General features: G+C 27.7%; 4 protein-coding genes across 6 annotated transcripts; all 4 read left to right on the top strand.

Moving 5' to 3' along the window:
- Positions 1–151: 151 nt before the first annotated feature.
- LOC149888329 (uncharacterized) lies at positions 152–8,453 on the top strand. Its single transcript, XM_090089059.1, has 3 exons — positions 152–685; positions 7,927–8,261; positions 8,353–8,453. Exons 1-3 carry the CDS (start codon positions 333–335, stop codon positions 8,451–8,453), a joined length of 789 nt encoding a protein of 262 aa, XP_089945185.1. The 5' UTR covers positions 152–332.
- Positions 1,828–4,579, top strand: LOC149888331 (uncharacterized). The gene is made up of 2 exons (XM_090088452.1): positions 1,828–2,176; positions 2,605–4,579. Exon 2 carries the CDS (start codon positions 3,004–3,006, stop codon positions 4,534–4,536), a length of 1,533 nt encoding a protein of 510 aa, XP_089944578.1. The 5' UTR covers positions 1,828–2,176; positions 2,605–3,003; the 3' UTR covers positions 4,537–4,579.
- LOC149888330 (uncharacterized) lies at positions 5,163–7,329 on the top strand. Of its 3 annotated transcripts, XM_090088453.1 has the most exons (8): positions 5,163–5,349; positions 5,480–5,688; positions 5,901–5,948; positions 6,039–6,140; positions 6,273–6,375; positions 6,449–6,612; positions 6,843–6,999; positions 7,138–7,329. In XM_090088453.1, the coding sequence occupies exons 1-8, from the start codon at positions 5,163–5,165 to the stop codon at positions 7,257–7,259; spliced, it is 1,092 nt and encodes a 363-aa protein (XP_089944579.1). In that variant the 3' UTR covers positions 7,260–7,329. The 3 variants fall into 3 exon arrangements, with proteins under 3 accessions (XP_089944579.1, XP_089944580.1, XP_089944581.1); XM_090088454.1 differs by lacking the exon at positions 7,138–7,329 and having other exon boundaries at positions 6,449–6,616; positions 6,843–6,980; XM_090088455.1 differs by lacking the exons at positions 6,039–6,140; positions 6,273–6,375; positions 6,449–6,612.
- Positions 8,454–8,511: 58 nt separating the features above from the next.
- Positions 8,512–9,516, top strand: LOC149888328 (uncharacterized). Its single transcript, XM_090087642.1, has one exon. The coding sequence runs from the start codon at positions 8,555–8,557 to the stop codon at positions 9,464–9,466; it is 912 nt and encodes a 303-aa protein (XP_089943768.1). The 5' UTR covers positions 8,512–8,554; the 3' UTR covers positions 9,467–9,516.
- The last annotated feature ends 5,635 nt before the right edge of the window (positions 9,517–15,151 follow it).

The raw sequence follows: 15,151 nt of genomic DNA, 5'->3' as shown, positions 1-15,151 counted from the left end.
ACCGTCTTATTCAGGTCTTAAAATGGTCTTGTCTTCGAATAACATCTTGAAGATGTCTTCAAGACGTCTTTTAAAAGAGTGAGTCGTCGTAAAAAATTGCGGGTCTTCGTAAGATGTCTTGAAGACGTTTTAAAGACATCTTCATTTTTCGAATAATTTCAGCAAACAAAAGACATCTTTTAGTCGTCTTAAAGACGTTTTTAAAAGGACTTTCGGCGCCAATAAATTTCGTGTCTTTTAAAGATGTTAAATTTTTCATAAAAAGTTTTATCTCGACCAATATTAATTCTCTAAATCATTATTCTTGCAAAAGGTTTTACATAGTAATCATTATGGAAACTGAAAATAGAATGAAGCGTCGTCGCTTGAATAAAAGTATGTTGAATTTTATAATGACATTTGAAGATGAAGATATTAATGATAGTACATCGAATTTGAATACTGAATTTAATGTTTCTCAGGCTGAGCCTGAAAATCCTTGTAAGGCCCTAAATAATGTTTTTAAAGAAGAAAACAATAAGTCTTCGAGTTGTAATTATGAGAATTTTGAATGTCGTAATGCAGCACCACTTTTGACAACAGAAACATTATCAGAAGATTTAGCAATGTGGTCTTCGAAAAGCAAAATTTCTCAAAACCAATTAAACGAGCTTTTGAGTATTCTTAAAAAACATGGTCATTCAGAGTTCCCGACAAGAAAGGTATATGTGGGCCACATGTGGCCATAGTGCTTATAAGTGGATTTAAAGCGTGAAACTATATTCTAGATGTTTATCGATATATAAACTGATGATGAGTGTGGCCCACGTGTGAAACACATAATGCGGTCCACATAATTATCCCACTTAATGCGGTATACTCTTTAAATAAACACATGCTAAAATAGATGTGGTTATGATATGGGCCATTCATTATCTTGCCACATCATACCACGCTTTAAACTTTAAAATAAATTACTTCATTCCATTGTGAAAAGCGCAATATTATTTTATTACGTCAGACGCTTATCAATTTAATATATATATTTTTTTGTTAACATGTTTAAGTGGTTTTGTAATGCAAATTTGTGTTTTTTTAGTTTATACGGTATCAACAACTTAAATAAATGTGTATATATATATATATATATATATATATATATATATATATATATATATATATATATATATATATATATCAGAGCCGTCCTTAGAAAACGCGAGGCCTTGAGAAAAACATTTTTGCGAGGCCTTCTTGAAAGTCGTTATTTAAGGCGCTCTTACTGTCTAAAAAGGTAGTGTGTAGATGCAAAACACAAAATTGTTATTTTCTTGTAGGTTTATAAAGGAACTGAGTGTTTTATAAAATAATCTATAATAATAACAATAAAGTTTATTCTTCAATTTATTATAGGCAGGGCCGCCAAGAGCCGACACGCCGCCTGGGACAGCAACTCTGATTGGCCCCCTTATTTAACGAATTATGGCTTCTGTCGGTTAAAACTGAAATTTAGCTTCTAAAAAAAAAAAAAAAAAAAAAGATCTTGTCGGTAAATTTCGCTTTTTCCATTTCCCCCCCCCCCCCCCCCCACGTCTTTGTCGTTCGGTACGGCCGTGCTTAGGAGACCTTGCTAAGCGCGAGGCCTGGAGCGGCTGCCTCAGGACGGTTCTAATATATATATATATATATATATGTTCAGGTGGTTTTGTAATGCAAATTTGATTTGTTAAATAGATTTTCAACACTCTAATTTGCATTACAAAACCGCTAAAATTTATATTGGGTATATTAATAATATATTATTGTTAAAAGGGTATTATATTATTGTTAAGGGGGTAAAAGGGTATTATATTATTGTTAAAGGGTAATATATTATTGTTATTGGGTATATTAATAATATATTATTGTTAAAAGTTATATTGGGTATATATACCCAATATAACTTTTAGCGGTATTTTAATGACAATTTTTGTGGCTTGTTATCCAATATAAATTATTAAAAATATCCTAGTTTATTTCAAGAAATAAAAAAATCAGCCTTATGCACATTGCATAAAAGAAGTGAGGAAAATATTACTAAGTAAAATAATTTTTCCAAATATCTCAGTTTAATTTCTAGAAAAAAAAAATCATCTTACACAATCGCATAAAAGAAGCGGGAATAGTAATAAAAGAATTAAATAAAATGGCTAACAATGTAAGCGTACTTTGTATCTATTGATATTATTTCTACATATATTATATATATATATATATATATATATATATATATATATATATATATATATATATATTATATATACATACTTTTTATATAAATATATATTTAAATTATTATTTATATTTAATAGGTATCAACTATTAATTTAATATATAAATATAGACTTTTAAACATATATATATTTATATATATATATAAACATATATATATATATATTTATTATATATATATATATATATATATATATATATATATATATATATATATATATATATATATATATATATACATTGCATATATATATACATTGTATATACTCATATTTATTTACATTTTTTTAGTATAAAATACATTTAAAATACAATTTATTTTTAATTACTTCTGTATCATATTATTTCTTAAAGGATAAAAAATGGAGTGGGCTGTCAAAGGAGAAAAAAAGGCTTGTCATTAATGAAGAAGTTGATACTTTTTACAAAAAAGCTCAGGAAGATGCTGCAATTCATGAGGTTGTTGTTAGTTACGATTAAGAAGAGCCCAAGAGTTCTTCGTTAGAAGCAAGTAGCAATAATAGCATTAACCTTGGTAGTTATTGTTCTTTTGAAAGTATCATAGATACAAGCTCAGAAGAAATTAAAAATAAGTCACTTTTAGAGGAAATTCGTGTTTGGGCAATTCAATACAATGTTGAAAATAAAGCATTGGATGATTTGTTAAAAATTCTTATAACAAAACATCCGGAGTTACCTAAATCATGTAAAACACTTTTAAAATGTTCTTCAACCCATTTGAATATCTCAAAGATGGGTAGTGGAGAATTTGTTCAATTTGGTCTAGAAACTGAACTTATTAGGTATATAGAATCTGTTTTGCAAAGCTTTAGGATAAGTTCAGATCGATATAATTTACTTTGCGCTGAAGCTACTCATTTTCATTCTACACTTATCACGTTAACATTTAATATCGATGGGATGCCTTTATTCAAATCCTGCTCTAAATCATTTTGGCCTATTTTAGCAAAAGTTAATGAAAGTACTTGCCTTGAGCCTTTCATTGTATCTCTTTATTTTGGCACAAATAAACCGAATGACCTGAATAAATATTTTTCAGGGATTGTAGAAAACTTGAACAATTTAAAATACCCAATTGTAGTTTCAGGACAGAGGTATCTTATTAGAGCTTTTTGTATTGTAAGTGATGCTCCGGCAAGAGCATTTATAAAGGGTATAAAGTATTTTAATGGTTACAATGGGTGTGAGTATTGCAGACAAACTGGTAGCTATATTAATGGAAAGGTTGTTTTTGATAATCATGATGCTCCTGCTCGAACTGATCAACAGTTTTTGAATTTTCAAGAAAAAGATCACCAAAAGGAAATGACGGCAATTGGTAGTATTGTACCTCCTGTTACTTGTGTGCCAGCTGAGTACATGCATCTGTTATGTGATGGTGTGTTCAGAAAACTTTTGTTTTTATGGGTTTCTTCAAAATGTGTGTACAAAGGTTCATTTCGCATACCACCGTCTAATCGAGTTGCTTTATCAAATAAGATCGTTGAAAATGGGAAACACATGCCTAAAGAATTTAAACACAGAAAAGTGAGACCATTGGTTGAGATGGACCGATGGAAAGCAACTGAATTTAGAACTTTTTTTATTTATTTGGCACCATTAGTCATGAGATCTTTTCTGCATCCCAGTGTTTATGCTCATACTATGCTTCTCCATTTTGCAGCATTCAATATGCTTGGATCAGATTTTTTACCAATTATGGATAACATTTCCTGGTGTTTGAAGAAATTTGTTACTACGTTTGCAGATCATTATGGTAAAGGTAATTTAGTGTATAACATTCATTGTCTTTTACATTTAGATGAGTTTGTAAAAAACCTTGGTCCACTTGACTTTTGGTCATCATTTCCTTTTGAGAATAAATTAAGGCATATTAAAAAGACCATTAATTCCAACACCAATTGCCTCAAACAGTGCATCAATAATGTAATTAGAAGTTCAATTTTCAAAACATTATCGCCATCTTGCAATAACTTATTTTACTTATCTACACATTCACCAGACAATATATATCTCACCTCTTCTGGAATAGTATGTGTTACTTCGTTTGTTACCGATGTTGTGTGTAATGGAAATGTAAGGACTTTAAATGAAGACGTGTATTCCCATCCATATCCTTCTTCATTTATGCATATAGGTTTGTATAAACACTCAAATAGTAATGTATGCAATGTTTCAATAATTAACAAATGTGTGTGTATTCCTTGTGAGAATAGTATATTTTACATTATTCCATTTGCTTCTAATAAATTGTTTAGTTATTGATCAAAATACCAGAATTATTTATATAAACTATTAGTTTTTGAACAGCATCAAATTTTGAACTGTTTAACAATTGAAGACATTTGTACTTTTAGCACTTATAGTCTTCAATTTAAATCTTGAAAAATGACTTTTATCTAGTTTTTAAATTTTGTATTTAATTTTAAAAAACAGTTTGTTACATAATTAGTTGTATAACCAATTTATATCAGTTGCGTAAAAGATGTTTAATTTTTTTATGAGTTTTTTAGTGTTATTTTTTTATAGGCATTCTTATGAATTTTATATCTATGTAATAAAGATATTTTTTATGAAATAATTATATATAGAAAAGTATGAGTTGTTTTACCTATTTTTTATTTACTTGATATTGTTAATTTATATTGCTATAGTCCTAGCAAGTATTGGGAATTTATATAGTTATTTTACTACTATTACTTATGCAAAATTTTTTTTATTGAATTATGGTAATTCTATTGTAAACATAGTGTCATCAGGGTGGCAAATACCCTGTAAATATTGTGCCAGCCCAAAACGATATTTACTGAAATTATCTTTCCTAATTCCTAGAGTTTTTTATAATATGCACAAATAGTTTATATTATTTATATTTTTTACAGTGTAAAGATATGTTTTATATTGTTCATTTCCTTAACGACAATACTGTGCAGTATGTTCCAAAGGAATGGCTTAATGGAAACAGCGAGTGTATGTGGCCAAAATGTAGCATGACTTCATTAAAAGGAATGCGCCGGAAGAGACAGATTCCCAATAAAGATTGGGAAAGATACAAAATACGAATTTTATCTACTGCAGGTAAAAACACACATATGTGTGTTTGTGTGTGTGTGTGCGTTTAAGTTATACCTGGTTTATTAATATTACTTTAATGCACAATCAACTCACATTTTTGTTACTTTGTACTACTTTGACTACTTTGTTACAGACTGTGAGGAAAGAGCATTAGAAAAGTTAAAAATATCTGAAGAAACAAGTGATCTTGCTTCAGAATATGAAGGTAATTCATGTCGTAGGAAGACAACATCAAAACGATTATCCCCTTCATTATTTGCTTCTCAAATTCATGGCAATATGTCTAGTGAAGATGATTCTGATTTCAACATGCCTACATCTCTTCAGCAGGCTGTCATTTCTGTAAGCTTATAAAGTGACTTTATTAAAAACAAGTTTTTTTCATTAACTTGCTTACGTTAATGAAAAAAATGTTAAATAATTATTTTAAATGTGGAAACGAAAATATTTATTTAAACATGGCTTACTCTTGTTGATTACAATCAGCAAATTTTTATTTTCTTAAATTAGATAAAGTTTTACTAGATTTTAAAAATTAGCATAAAATATTTTAGACATCAACACCAGGTAGCCAACCATTACTGCCAATACCACATCATGCTGTAAGTATTAAACATGTTGCTTGATAGCAATACTATAAGTTAAAATTTGTTAATGTTATTATTAGACATTTAATTTTGATATATGATTAGAATGTTTTTCGAGAGACCAAGGAAAACCTAGGACACCAAGGAAAATCTAGTCAAAGCTTTGTGTCATTACTAAATGATCCTGATGAAATAAATTTACCTTCAGTAAGATTTTTGTAAATTTTATTTTAGTAATTATAAGTTTGCTGTTAAGTAGAATAATTATAATTGAAGATCATTAAATTTAAATATGCATAAATGTAATTAAAGTAGAATTTTTTTTAAAAATTATATCAGGAGTTCTTGCCAATGCCATACACCAAAAATTCCACTGACATCCTTACACCAATCACACAGTCAATTGATTACCGATTGTCCTCCATTGAAAATTTACTTAAAGGTGAAAAATCTTTTAAAGTACATATATTAATTTGTCTATCTTTTAAATACTTATAACAGTTCGATTTGATTAGATTTAGTAAAATCTGTAACGTCTGTGACAAAAGAGATTAAACATTTGATAGAGCGTATGCCAATTGGTCATACTGAAGAAAGTTTATTTACGAAATCAAGCAGCATAGAAGAGTTAGATGCTGTTTTGTTGCAATGCCAGGATGAAGAAATGGCCTCACTTTTTGCAAGTTGTACTTAAATATTATTGAAAAACTTTTTAATAAAAACTCCGGTTGCATCCATTGAAAAGTTAAAAATTCGAATATTTAACCTTTTTTTAGATAATACAATTTTTTATATAATTTGAATTCATATATAAATTTTATTTTTTAGTAATCACTTATATATATTTATGCATGGGTTTATACACCTTTGTGTACTTTTAAGTTGTTTACTTTCTTTTTCTGAATGTAGATTAACTGGCTAGCAACAGCAGGTGGAAAGTATATATCTGATACGGTACGAAACATTTTGAATGTTTTCATGACTGATGAGTTACAGATGAGTTGTTGTCGTACTGGGAAACGCTCAAACAAATATTCAATTGAGGCTGTTGTAAAGTTTATTGCAAGTAAGCAAAGTAGCTATTCCGTTAGAGTTAACCGTTTGTCAAGTACAAGTACTTATTGATAAAGTTGACATTAACCCTTAATAAATTAATTAATTTTTTGTATAATCGAAATAATAAATAATAATAAACTGATTTTAGTTGCTGTTCGAAGGCATTGCAAAAATGCTACAGACAAAGATGTCAATGAAGCCATCACCGCTTCACTGCATAACTCAGCAGATCGTGGTGGTAGACGTATGCATCGAGAGAAGAATGAATAAATAAATTTAATGAAAAGTTATTGTAAATAAATAAAATGTTTGTAAATAAATTTATAACAAAAAGCAAGAAGCATATTATTTTTCATATACATATATATATATATATATATATATATATATATATATATATATATATATATATATATATATATATATATATATATATATATATATATATATATATCAGATTTCATGTCAAAAGTTAGTGTACTTTCGTTCTGAAAGTGGTTTTGAGCGATATAAGTACTATTGCCACACGTGAGCCACTCCAACGCCATCCCATAATGAGTAGTGGTAAATATATGGCTAATATATACTTCCCACACGTGGGCCAGATGAACCTTTGCGCACAGATGAAGTGTGGCTTTCGTTCTTATTTAGTGTGGTTTTAGTGCTATAAGCATTAAACCCACATATGGCCCGCACTAAAGCCATCCCATTAAGAAGTGTGGTAATGATATGGCTAGCAAATGCTTCCCACGCGTGGGCCATTTGAACTTTTGCGCACAAATTAAGAGTGGCATTTGTTCTTATTTAGTGTGGTTTTATTGCTATAAATATTAAAGCCACATATGGGACGCATCAGCGCCATCCCATAAAGGAGAGTGGGAAATATATGGTTAAAATGCAATTGCCATATATGGCCCACGTTAAATTTTCTTGTCGGGTTACCAAAAGATGCAAGAGTGCTTTTAAAACCCTCTGAAGTTGTTACAGTAGATAGGAAGTGTGGTGGAACTTATGCTTACTTTACTATTGCTGATGGCATAAATAATTTTTTGAATTTAAAAAATGATTCTCAATGTACTGGGTTATCTATTACTATTAATGTTGATGGGCTACCTCTTTTCAAATCTTCTAATCTTCAATTATGGCCAGTACTTGGTCTTATAGAGAACTATATTTTTATCATTGCACTTTTCTGTGGTGATGATAAGCCAGACTGCTTGGATGGTTTTCTTAATGATTTTTTCAAAGAATCTTTATTGTTAAGTGGTGAAGGTTTATACTATAATGATAAAAAAATTGATGTTACACTTAAAGCATTCATATGTGATGCACCTTCTCGCTCTTTTCTTAAATGTATACAAAGTCATACAGGATATTACTCCTATGAACGATGCCAAGTTAAGAGATTTTATGAAGAGCATAGAGTGGTTTATATTGATAACAACCAATCAACTCCAAGATTAACTGAAGAGTTTAATTCCTTTTTGTACACTGATCATCAGAAATCTCTTACTCCTTTAACTCAACTTAAAATATCTTGTGTTTCTGGTTTTATTTTGGATTACATGCACATGGTTTGTCTTGGTGTAGTAAGACGTATACTTACTTTTTTAAAGTCTGGTCCAAAACATTGTAGACTTTCAAATGGCCAAAGAAAAAAAATATCTGATAATCTATTAAGCTTACGTGGTATGATGCCATCTGAATTCGCTCGACAACCACGTTCCCTTTTAGAGTTAGATCAGTGGAAAGCAACAGAGTTCAGACAATTTATCTTATACACTGGTCCCTTAGTTTTAAAGGGTGCTGTTAGTAAAGAAATTTATAATCATTTTCTAACATTGCATGTTGCAATGGTTATTCTCTTAAATGAAGACAGTGAATTTAGGAAACATTATCTTGCTTTTGCTAGAGAACACATTAATTATTTTGTTATCAACTCAAAACATTTATATACAAATTCATTCTGTGTTTACAATGTTCACTGTTTACTTCATATTTGTGATGATGTTGTTAAATTTGATTGTTCACTAAATGACATATCTTGTTTTCCCTTTGAAAATTATATGCAGACATTAAAGAAAGCAGTAAAAAACTCAAAGAGTCCTGTTGTGCAAATAGCCAAGCAATATCAAAGTATACAATCTTTGTTAAATACAAAATCTCGAAAACTAAAAGTTTCAGTGAAGCTGAATAATTCATGTTTTTACATAGGAGAAAATCAATTTTGTTTTGTTGATGAGAAATTATCATCTGGATTTTTTAAATGTAGAATATTTAGACTTGATTTGCAAAATGATTTATATACACAACCTATTCAGTCTAAAACCTTTCAAATTTTCTTCATACCAAGTATTGATGAAATTGGAGTTAAGTTTGTTGAGTTAAAAATGGAAAGTCTTTGCCGAAAGGTTGTTGTTCTACCTTGGAAGGGAGGTCTTGCATGCTTTCCTTTATTGCATGAAATAGAACATTAATTGAAAGGTTTTAAAATTCAAATTTCTTTTGATTAAATATTTTATATTTATTATGTTTTATTAATTTGCATCCTGTATCCAAAGTTTGATATATATATATATATATATATATATATATATATATATATATATATATATATATATATATATATATATATATATATAAGAGCAGTTTACGTCTACACGAAATGTGAAAGTTTGCTATATTAGGTCTACATATAACTAAGGGCGACATATTTCGTGTAGACCTTAATTCAAGCATAATTTTTCTGACTAATTTTTTTTAGCTGATACTTTTTTCACAATCTGCGTGGTTTTCTTTGATCATTTATAGAGTTTCCATTTAATATTTTTGTTTTTTATTTAAAATTTCGCTAAAAACCAGCGTTTTATTATTAAGCATGTATATCGTACAAATCCTTAAAAGTGAAGATTAGGCCTACACGAATATTTATAACAATTATTTATGTTATTTAAGTCTATATCAAAAAAGTAAAAACTGTTTAATAAAGACTTTTAGAATACTTATTTAAAAAATATTTTGTTTTGTCTTGAAAACGAGTGTGTATCGAAATAAACAAGATATACATTTTCTTACGCCAAAAAAAATTCAATTTGGCACGGAATCAAAGTTACGTCATTTCATAATTTAAAAGTAATGCGTAGATTTTTAAGTAATGAAAATCTTTTTTAAATTAGTTTTTTTAAACAATATTATGCTATATCAATGTAAACAATATTAGTTATACCAATTCAATAACTATCAAGGTTTCTATATAAATCTATCCACATCATCATAGTTTCTTTACATTTTTACCGCGCTTAACAAGAAATGATGCTTGCAATGGACACTTCCTTGTATACTTAAAAACTGTGTTTAACTTAACACCAACCTGTTATTTCTCAACAAAATAATGCAATAACTTCATCCAATGCTACATATTTGTTCTATTGTACTTCAATAAGAATATAATGCTGCGATATCGATATTATTTTGCAATGATGTCGCCTTAAACTGCATATAATTTCGAATACTTCAAATTTGAGATTAGGCTACTAATATACATTCGATTAGATAGTCGAAATTTTTGATGAATGAAAAGTAATATATATAAATAAAACATGATGAATAATAGATAAATTACAATAGGAATAAATAATAAATATAGAATAAATATATTGAATATACTATGTAAAAATATATGCACAATATGCAAAATGGTAAGAAGTATAAATTTATAAAATACGATATATGTATGCAAATCATAATGAATACATGATGTATATCATCAATACAAATCAAATAAATATATATATTACGAATATAAAACAATTAAAAAAAAAATGTTAAAAATTGGAGATTAGGTCTACACGGAACTAACAATATTTTACAGCGTGTCGCCTTAAACTGCATATATACTTTCGAGTATCTAATATTGCAGATTAGGTCTACACGAAATCATTTGAACAACTTACATACTTTCAAGTAATTATTTGAAAGAAATAAAAGAAAAAGTATAAATAAAATACAATAAACAATAAATAAAGTATAATAAATAAAGTATAATGAATACATATAACAAATGATAAATATAGTAAATGATAAAAAAATATGATGAAAACTCAAAGAAAAATAATATAATATAGAAATATATAATAAATATGCCATATAAAAACAAATTATTTTGTGAATTAAATTAGATGCAAATAATTATACTATATGCTATATATTATAGACACAAATCAAATAAAAATGTATATTACGAACATAAAACAATTTTAAAAAAAAAGTTTAAAATTGAAGATTAGGTCTACACGGAACTAACAAATTATTTACAGCTTGTCGCCTTAAACTGCATACATACTTTCGAGTACTTAAAAATGGAGATAAGGTCTACACGAATTTTATACATTTTACAGCGTGTCGCCTTAAACTGCATATATACTTTCGAGTATCTAATATTGCAGATTAGGTCTACACGAAATCAATTGAACAACTTATATATTTTCAAGTAATTATTCGAAAGAAATAAAAGATAAAGTATAAATAAAATACAATAAACAATATATAAAGTTAGGGTGGCCTTCGATTTTTTTCAAAAAAAAACGGGAAAATTGGCAAAAAATACGGGATTTTTGCTAAAAATACGGGACATTAGCTAAAAAAATTTTATTGTAAATATATTGAAGCAAAAAGTAGTTTTTAATTTGTTTTTCAAAATATTTTAAATTTTGTAGTTATTTTTAAAAAGTTCCTCAACATTTTCAGATATAATTTATTTCTTAATGAATGACAAAAGTGCGTTTAAGTAAAAAAAATTGAGAATGCAATCTCAAGTACAACGTTATTGTGCTGCAAAAAAAATTTTTTTTTGTCTAATTTAAAATTTAATTTAATGGCTGAGAAATTCAATAATAACTGTGAGATATTTTTTCAAATATATTAAGTTTTAAAAATAAATTTACTTTTACTTTATATATTTTTCTTTTGAAATAACATTATTAAGGAAGGAAACATTTCCCTTAATTAGATTATGAAAATGTAAGCATTTTAATTTAGATTTGTAATTAATTGTTGTCAATGAATCAACTGTCTAATATCAAGTCGATTTTTACATTTGCTACTTTGATACAACATCAAAACTGTTCCTTGACTAATTTATTTGATGAAAACATTATTTTAGTGAGACAAAAGAAGTTTAATTTATAAAACAATATTTTGATTTAATAAAATGACAAATTTAGTTTTTCAAATAGAAATGTTTGACAACATCATTATTTGCAAATTGATTTTAAAAAAAAACGTTAAAATTTTCATTAAAAATTCAAAAGTGAAATTTGTACTAATTAATTTAAAAATACGGGACAAATGTGGTCAAATAAAGGACACGGGACATTTTGTAAAAATACGAGACTGTCCTGGCTAAATACTGTGAGGAAGCTAATTCTAAGTAAAACAAGATGTCGTTAATAAAAATAAAACCACCTAAAGCCATTAATTAATAATTTACACAATAACGAATAAAAAATGAAAAGACGCCAACGCCCGAAGCATTGGAACCAATACAAAAAGGGAGATACAAAACAGAAGAATGAGTTGGAGTAGGAATCAGAGAAGAATTAGTTGGGTTTAGTCGGTAAATGAGAGTCAGTCAGTGGTCAGTCAGGAGTTAGTTAAGAGATACGTAAGGAGGGGATACAAGACTCAACTTCAAGAATTACGAAGAGAAGAGTTGGTACAAAGTTTTAGGTTCTTCGGAATATAAGTAGACCGGAGGTTTGATTTTATAAAAGGAGTTTAGAAGAATAAGTATTTATATAATTTTCAAGTGTAGAGATTTCAATAACGATTACGGTATATTAAAGAAAAAGGACTGTTATTATTAGAGTTAAAATAAAAGTTTGCACGTAAAGAAAAGTACGCGTGTTAACAAGAATAAGTCAGAGTGCTACACAGAACCAAGAGGCTTCCCCATATCCCCACACATTTTTAACCCGAACCTCCTAACCTATGCGAAATACCAAAACCCCATCCCCATTCCCTAAAATATACCCATAAGTAAATTATAAAAAGCCCCACCTCACAATACTCGCAGATGGCCACCCTAAATAATGTATAATAAATAAAGTATAATAAATACAAATATAATAAATGATAAATAAATATAAGGAAAACTCAATGAAAAATCTAATATAGAAATATATAATAAATATACTATATATATAAACAAGCATATTTTATGGATTAAATTAGATGTAAGTAAATATACCATATATTATACATTATAATTACTAATGAAATAAAGATATACAATCCGAATATAATACAATAAAAAAAATGTTTAAAATTGGAGATTAGATCTACACGGAACTAACAATATTTTACAGCTTGTCGCCTTAAACTGCATATATATACTTTCGAGTACTTAAAAATATAAGGTCTACACGAATTTTGTAAATTTTTACACGGTGTTGTCTTCAAAAGCATATACACTTTTGAGCAATTGAAATTGGAGATTAACGTCACACAATATAAATAAAATTTTAAAGCGACTCGTCCTTAAATTGCATATATATTTTGAGCGTTTCAAGTTGCAGATAAGGGCTACACGAAATGAGTTTGTAATATCCTACAGCGATATTCGAAATAATTTCTTAGCTGACTTTAAATAAGAAATGATAAAATCAATCTAAATTTAAAGAATCACGCATATTAACAAACGAAACAAAACCACATGAAAAACTCATCGAAAACAAAGACAATTTTATATGCTAGGTTTTATGTGGAAAACTGAATCAGAGCTAAGGCTAATCTCATTAGATAAATGGTGGATCCGAAATGTATTCATACTCAGTATTAGAAATATGCTCACAATTTAAATTTTTGAAAATTTTTTACTATTAATTATATTTATAATGATGATGGGATTTATTTAACTGTTCTATTTTTTAATGGTGTTCTAAAAATTTTCAAACTGCGAAACATTTTATAAAATTCCACTCTAAAGTAGCTAGCTACTTAAAAAAATAATAAAAAAAATATCGTTGTTATTGTAAAGGAAGGAAACTTAATCATAATGAGATTTCGAAAAAAAAACTTCGAATGAACTAAGAATGAAATTACCTTTTGAAGTTTTATTGAAACACTTTTGTAATCATTTGTTCCGATAAGATATTTATGTTCTAATTTTCATTATTAATCTGTATTTTTTTAGAAGAGTATAGTTTATTTTTTTAGTAGTAATCTGCGCACTGATGTACAATGATGCAATTACAGAAGATACTGAATTTCAGTAATGCAATTACAGATGACAAAGAAAAGGCAATTTCGTTAATTTATTATTATATACAAAATATAGTGTAATTTCGGTGAACTATATAGAGAATGTCAAGTTATAAATGGCGTCTTTTTTTATAAATAATATCCGTTTGTAAATATTATTTAATTTAAATTGGTACAAATACGTGCAGAAAGTGTTTTTAGACTCCAAATGTAGAAAGTCTATAACGAAACAAAATCACGACAAATTTCAAACGAAAACTTTTCTTATAAATCAAGTTAAAAAATCTATAATTTCCAATAAGAAAGGACAATTTATAATTTTCAAAAACAAGTGACGGGAATTACACTAAAATATTCTTTAATGCGAAAAAATAATTTTAAACTTAATCATGAAGATGTTATCAAACCTGTTTCAGAAATTTGCAATACTTAAGGCGCAACTGTTGCACTTAGTATTCAATACATAAATGTTACTAAATATAATTATACCTCGGTAAAAAATATTCTAGAGAAAGAAAGAGTTTTAGACAATTTAGTGAAACATGGAAAACTTATTTTCAGAAACTATTTCATAAGGGATAGTATTTCAGTTTTTTAGTTGAATACATTTTGAATAGATTTGAATTATAATGTAGTAGCAGCTGCATTATAAAAAAAATCTATTCTAATAAAGAAAAAACAATAAAGCTATCATTTTATTTTTATCAAGAAAAATTTAAAAAGTAAAGCAGAATGTCAAGCTTGAAATTATGCTGTGGATAAAAATGTAATATCAAATGTGAAAACAAGGCGTTCAGTTGAACATAACAACTTTAACCTCTCTCTCTCTCTCTCTCTCTCTCTCTCTCTCTCTCTCTCTCTCTCTCTCTCTCTCTCTCTCTCTCTCTCTCTCTCTCATGAGT

This window comes from Hydra viridissima, unplaced genomic scaffold, assembly GCF_058129835.1.
Source record: "Hydra viridissima isolate aposymbiotic clone 2 unplaced genomic scaffold, HvirCarnegie_v1 scaffold_5, whole genome shotgun sequence".
Lineage (NCBI taxonomy): Eukaryota > Metazoa > Cnidaria > Hydrozoa > Anthoathecata > Hydridae > Hydra > Hydra viridissima.
This window is presented reverse-complemented; position numbering and strand designations above follow the sequence as displayed.

What these genes read in the sequence shown, in the direction of transcription:
- LOC149888331 (XM_090088452.1), top strand. Translation starts at nt 3,004, where the DNA reads ATGGGTAGTGGAGAATTTGTTCAATTTGGTCTAGAAACTGAACTTATT.
- LOC149888329 (XM_090089059.1), top strand. Translation starts at nt 333, where the DNA reads ATGGAAACTGAAAATAGAATGAAGCGTCGTCGCTTGAATAAAAGTATG. An exon ending in AAAAAACATGGTCATTCAGA is followed by an intron (nt 686 to 7,926) that starts GTTCCCGACAAG and finishes TTTTCTTGTCGG; the next exon opens with GTTACCAAAAGATGCAAGAG. An exon ending in TTTATTGTTAAGTGGTGAAG is followed by an intron (nt 8,262 to 8,352) that starts GTTTATACTATA and finishes ATGTATACAAAG; the next exon opens with TCATACAGGATATTACTCCT.
- LOC149888330 (XM_090088453.1), top strand. Translation starts at nt 5,163, where the DNA reads ATGTTTTATATTGTTCATTTCCTTAACGACAATACTGTGCAGTATGTT. An exon ending in ACGAATTTTATCTACTGCAG is followed by an intron (nt 5,350 to 5,479) that starts GTAAAAACACAC and finishes ACTTTGTTACAG; the next exon opens with ACTGTGAGGAAAGAGCATTA. An exon ending in CATTGAAAATTTACTTAAAG is followed by an intron (nt 6,376 to 6,448) that starts GTGAAAAATCTT and finishes CGATTTGATTAG; the next exon opens with ATTTAGTAAAATCTGTAACG.
- LOC149888328 (XM_090087642.1), top strand. Translation starts at nt 8,555, where the DNA reads ATGCACATGGTTTGTCTTGGTGTAGTAAGACGTATACTTACTTTTTTA.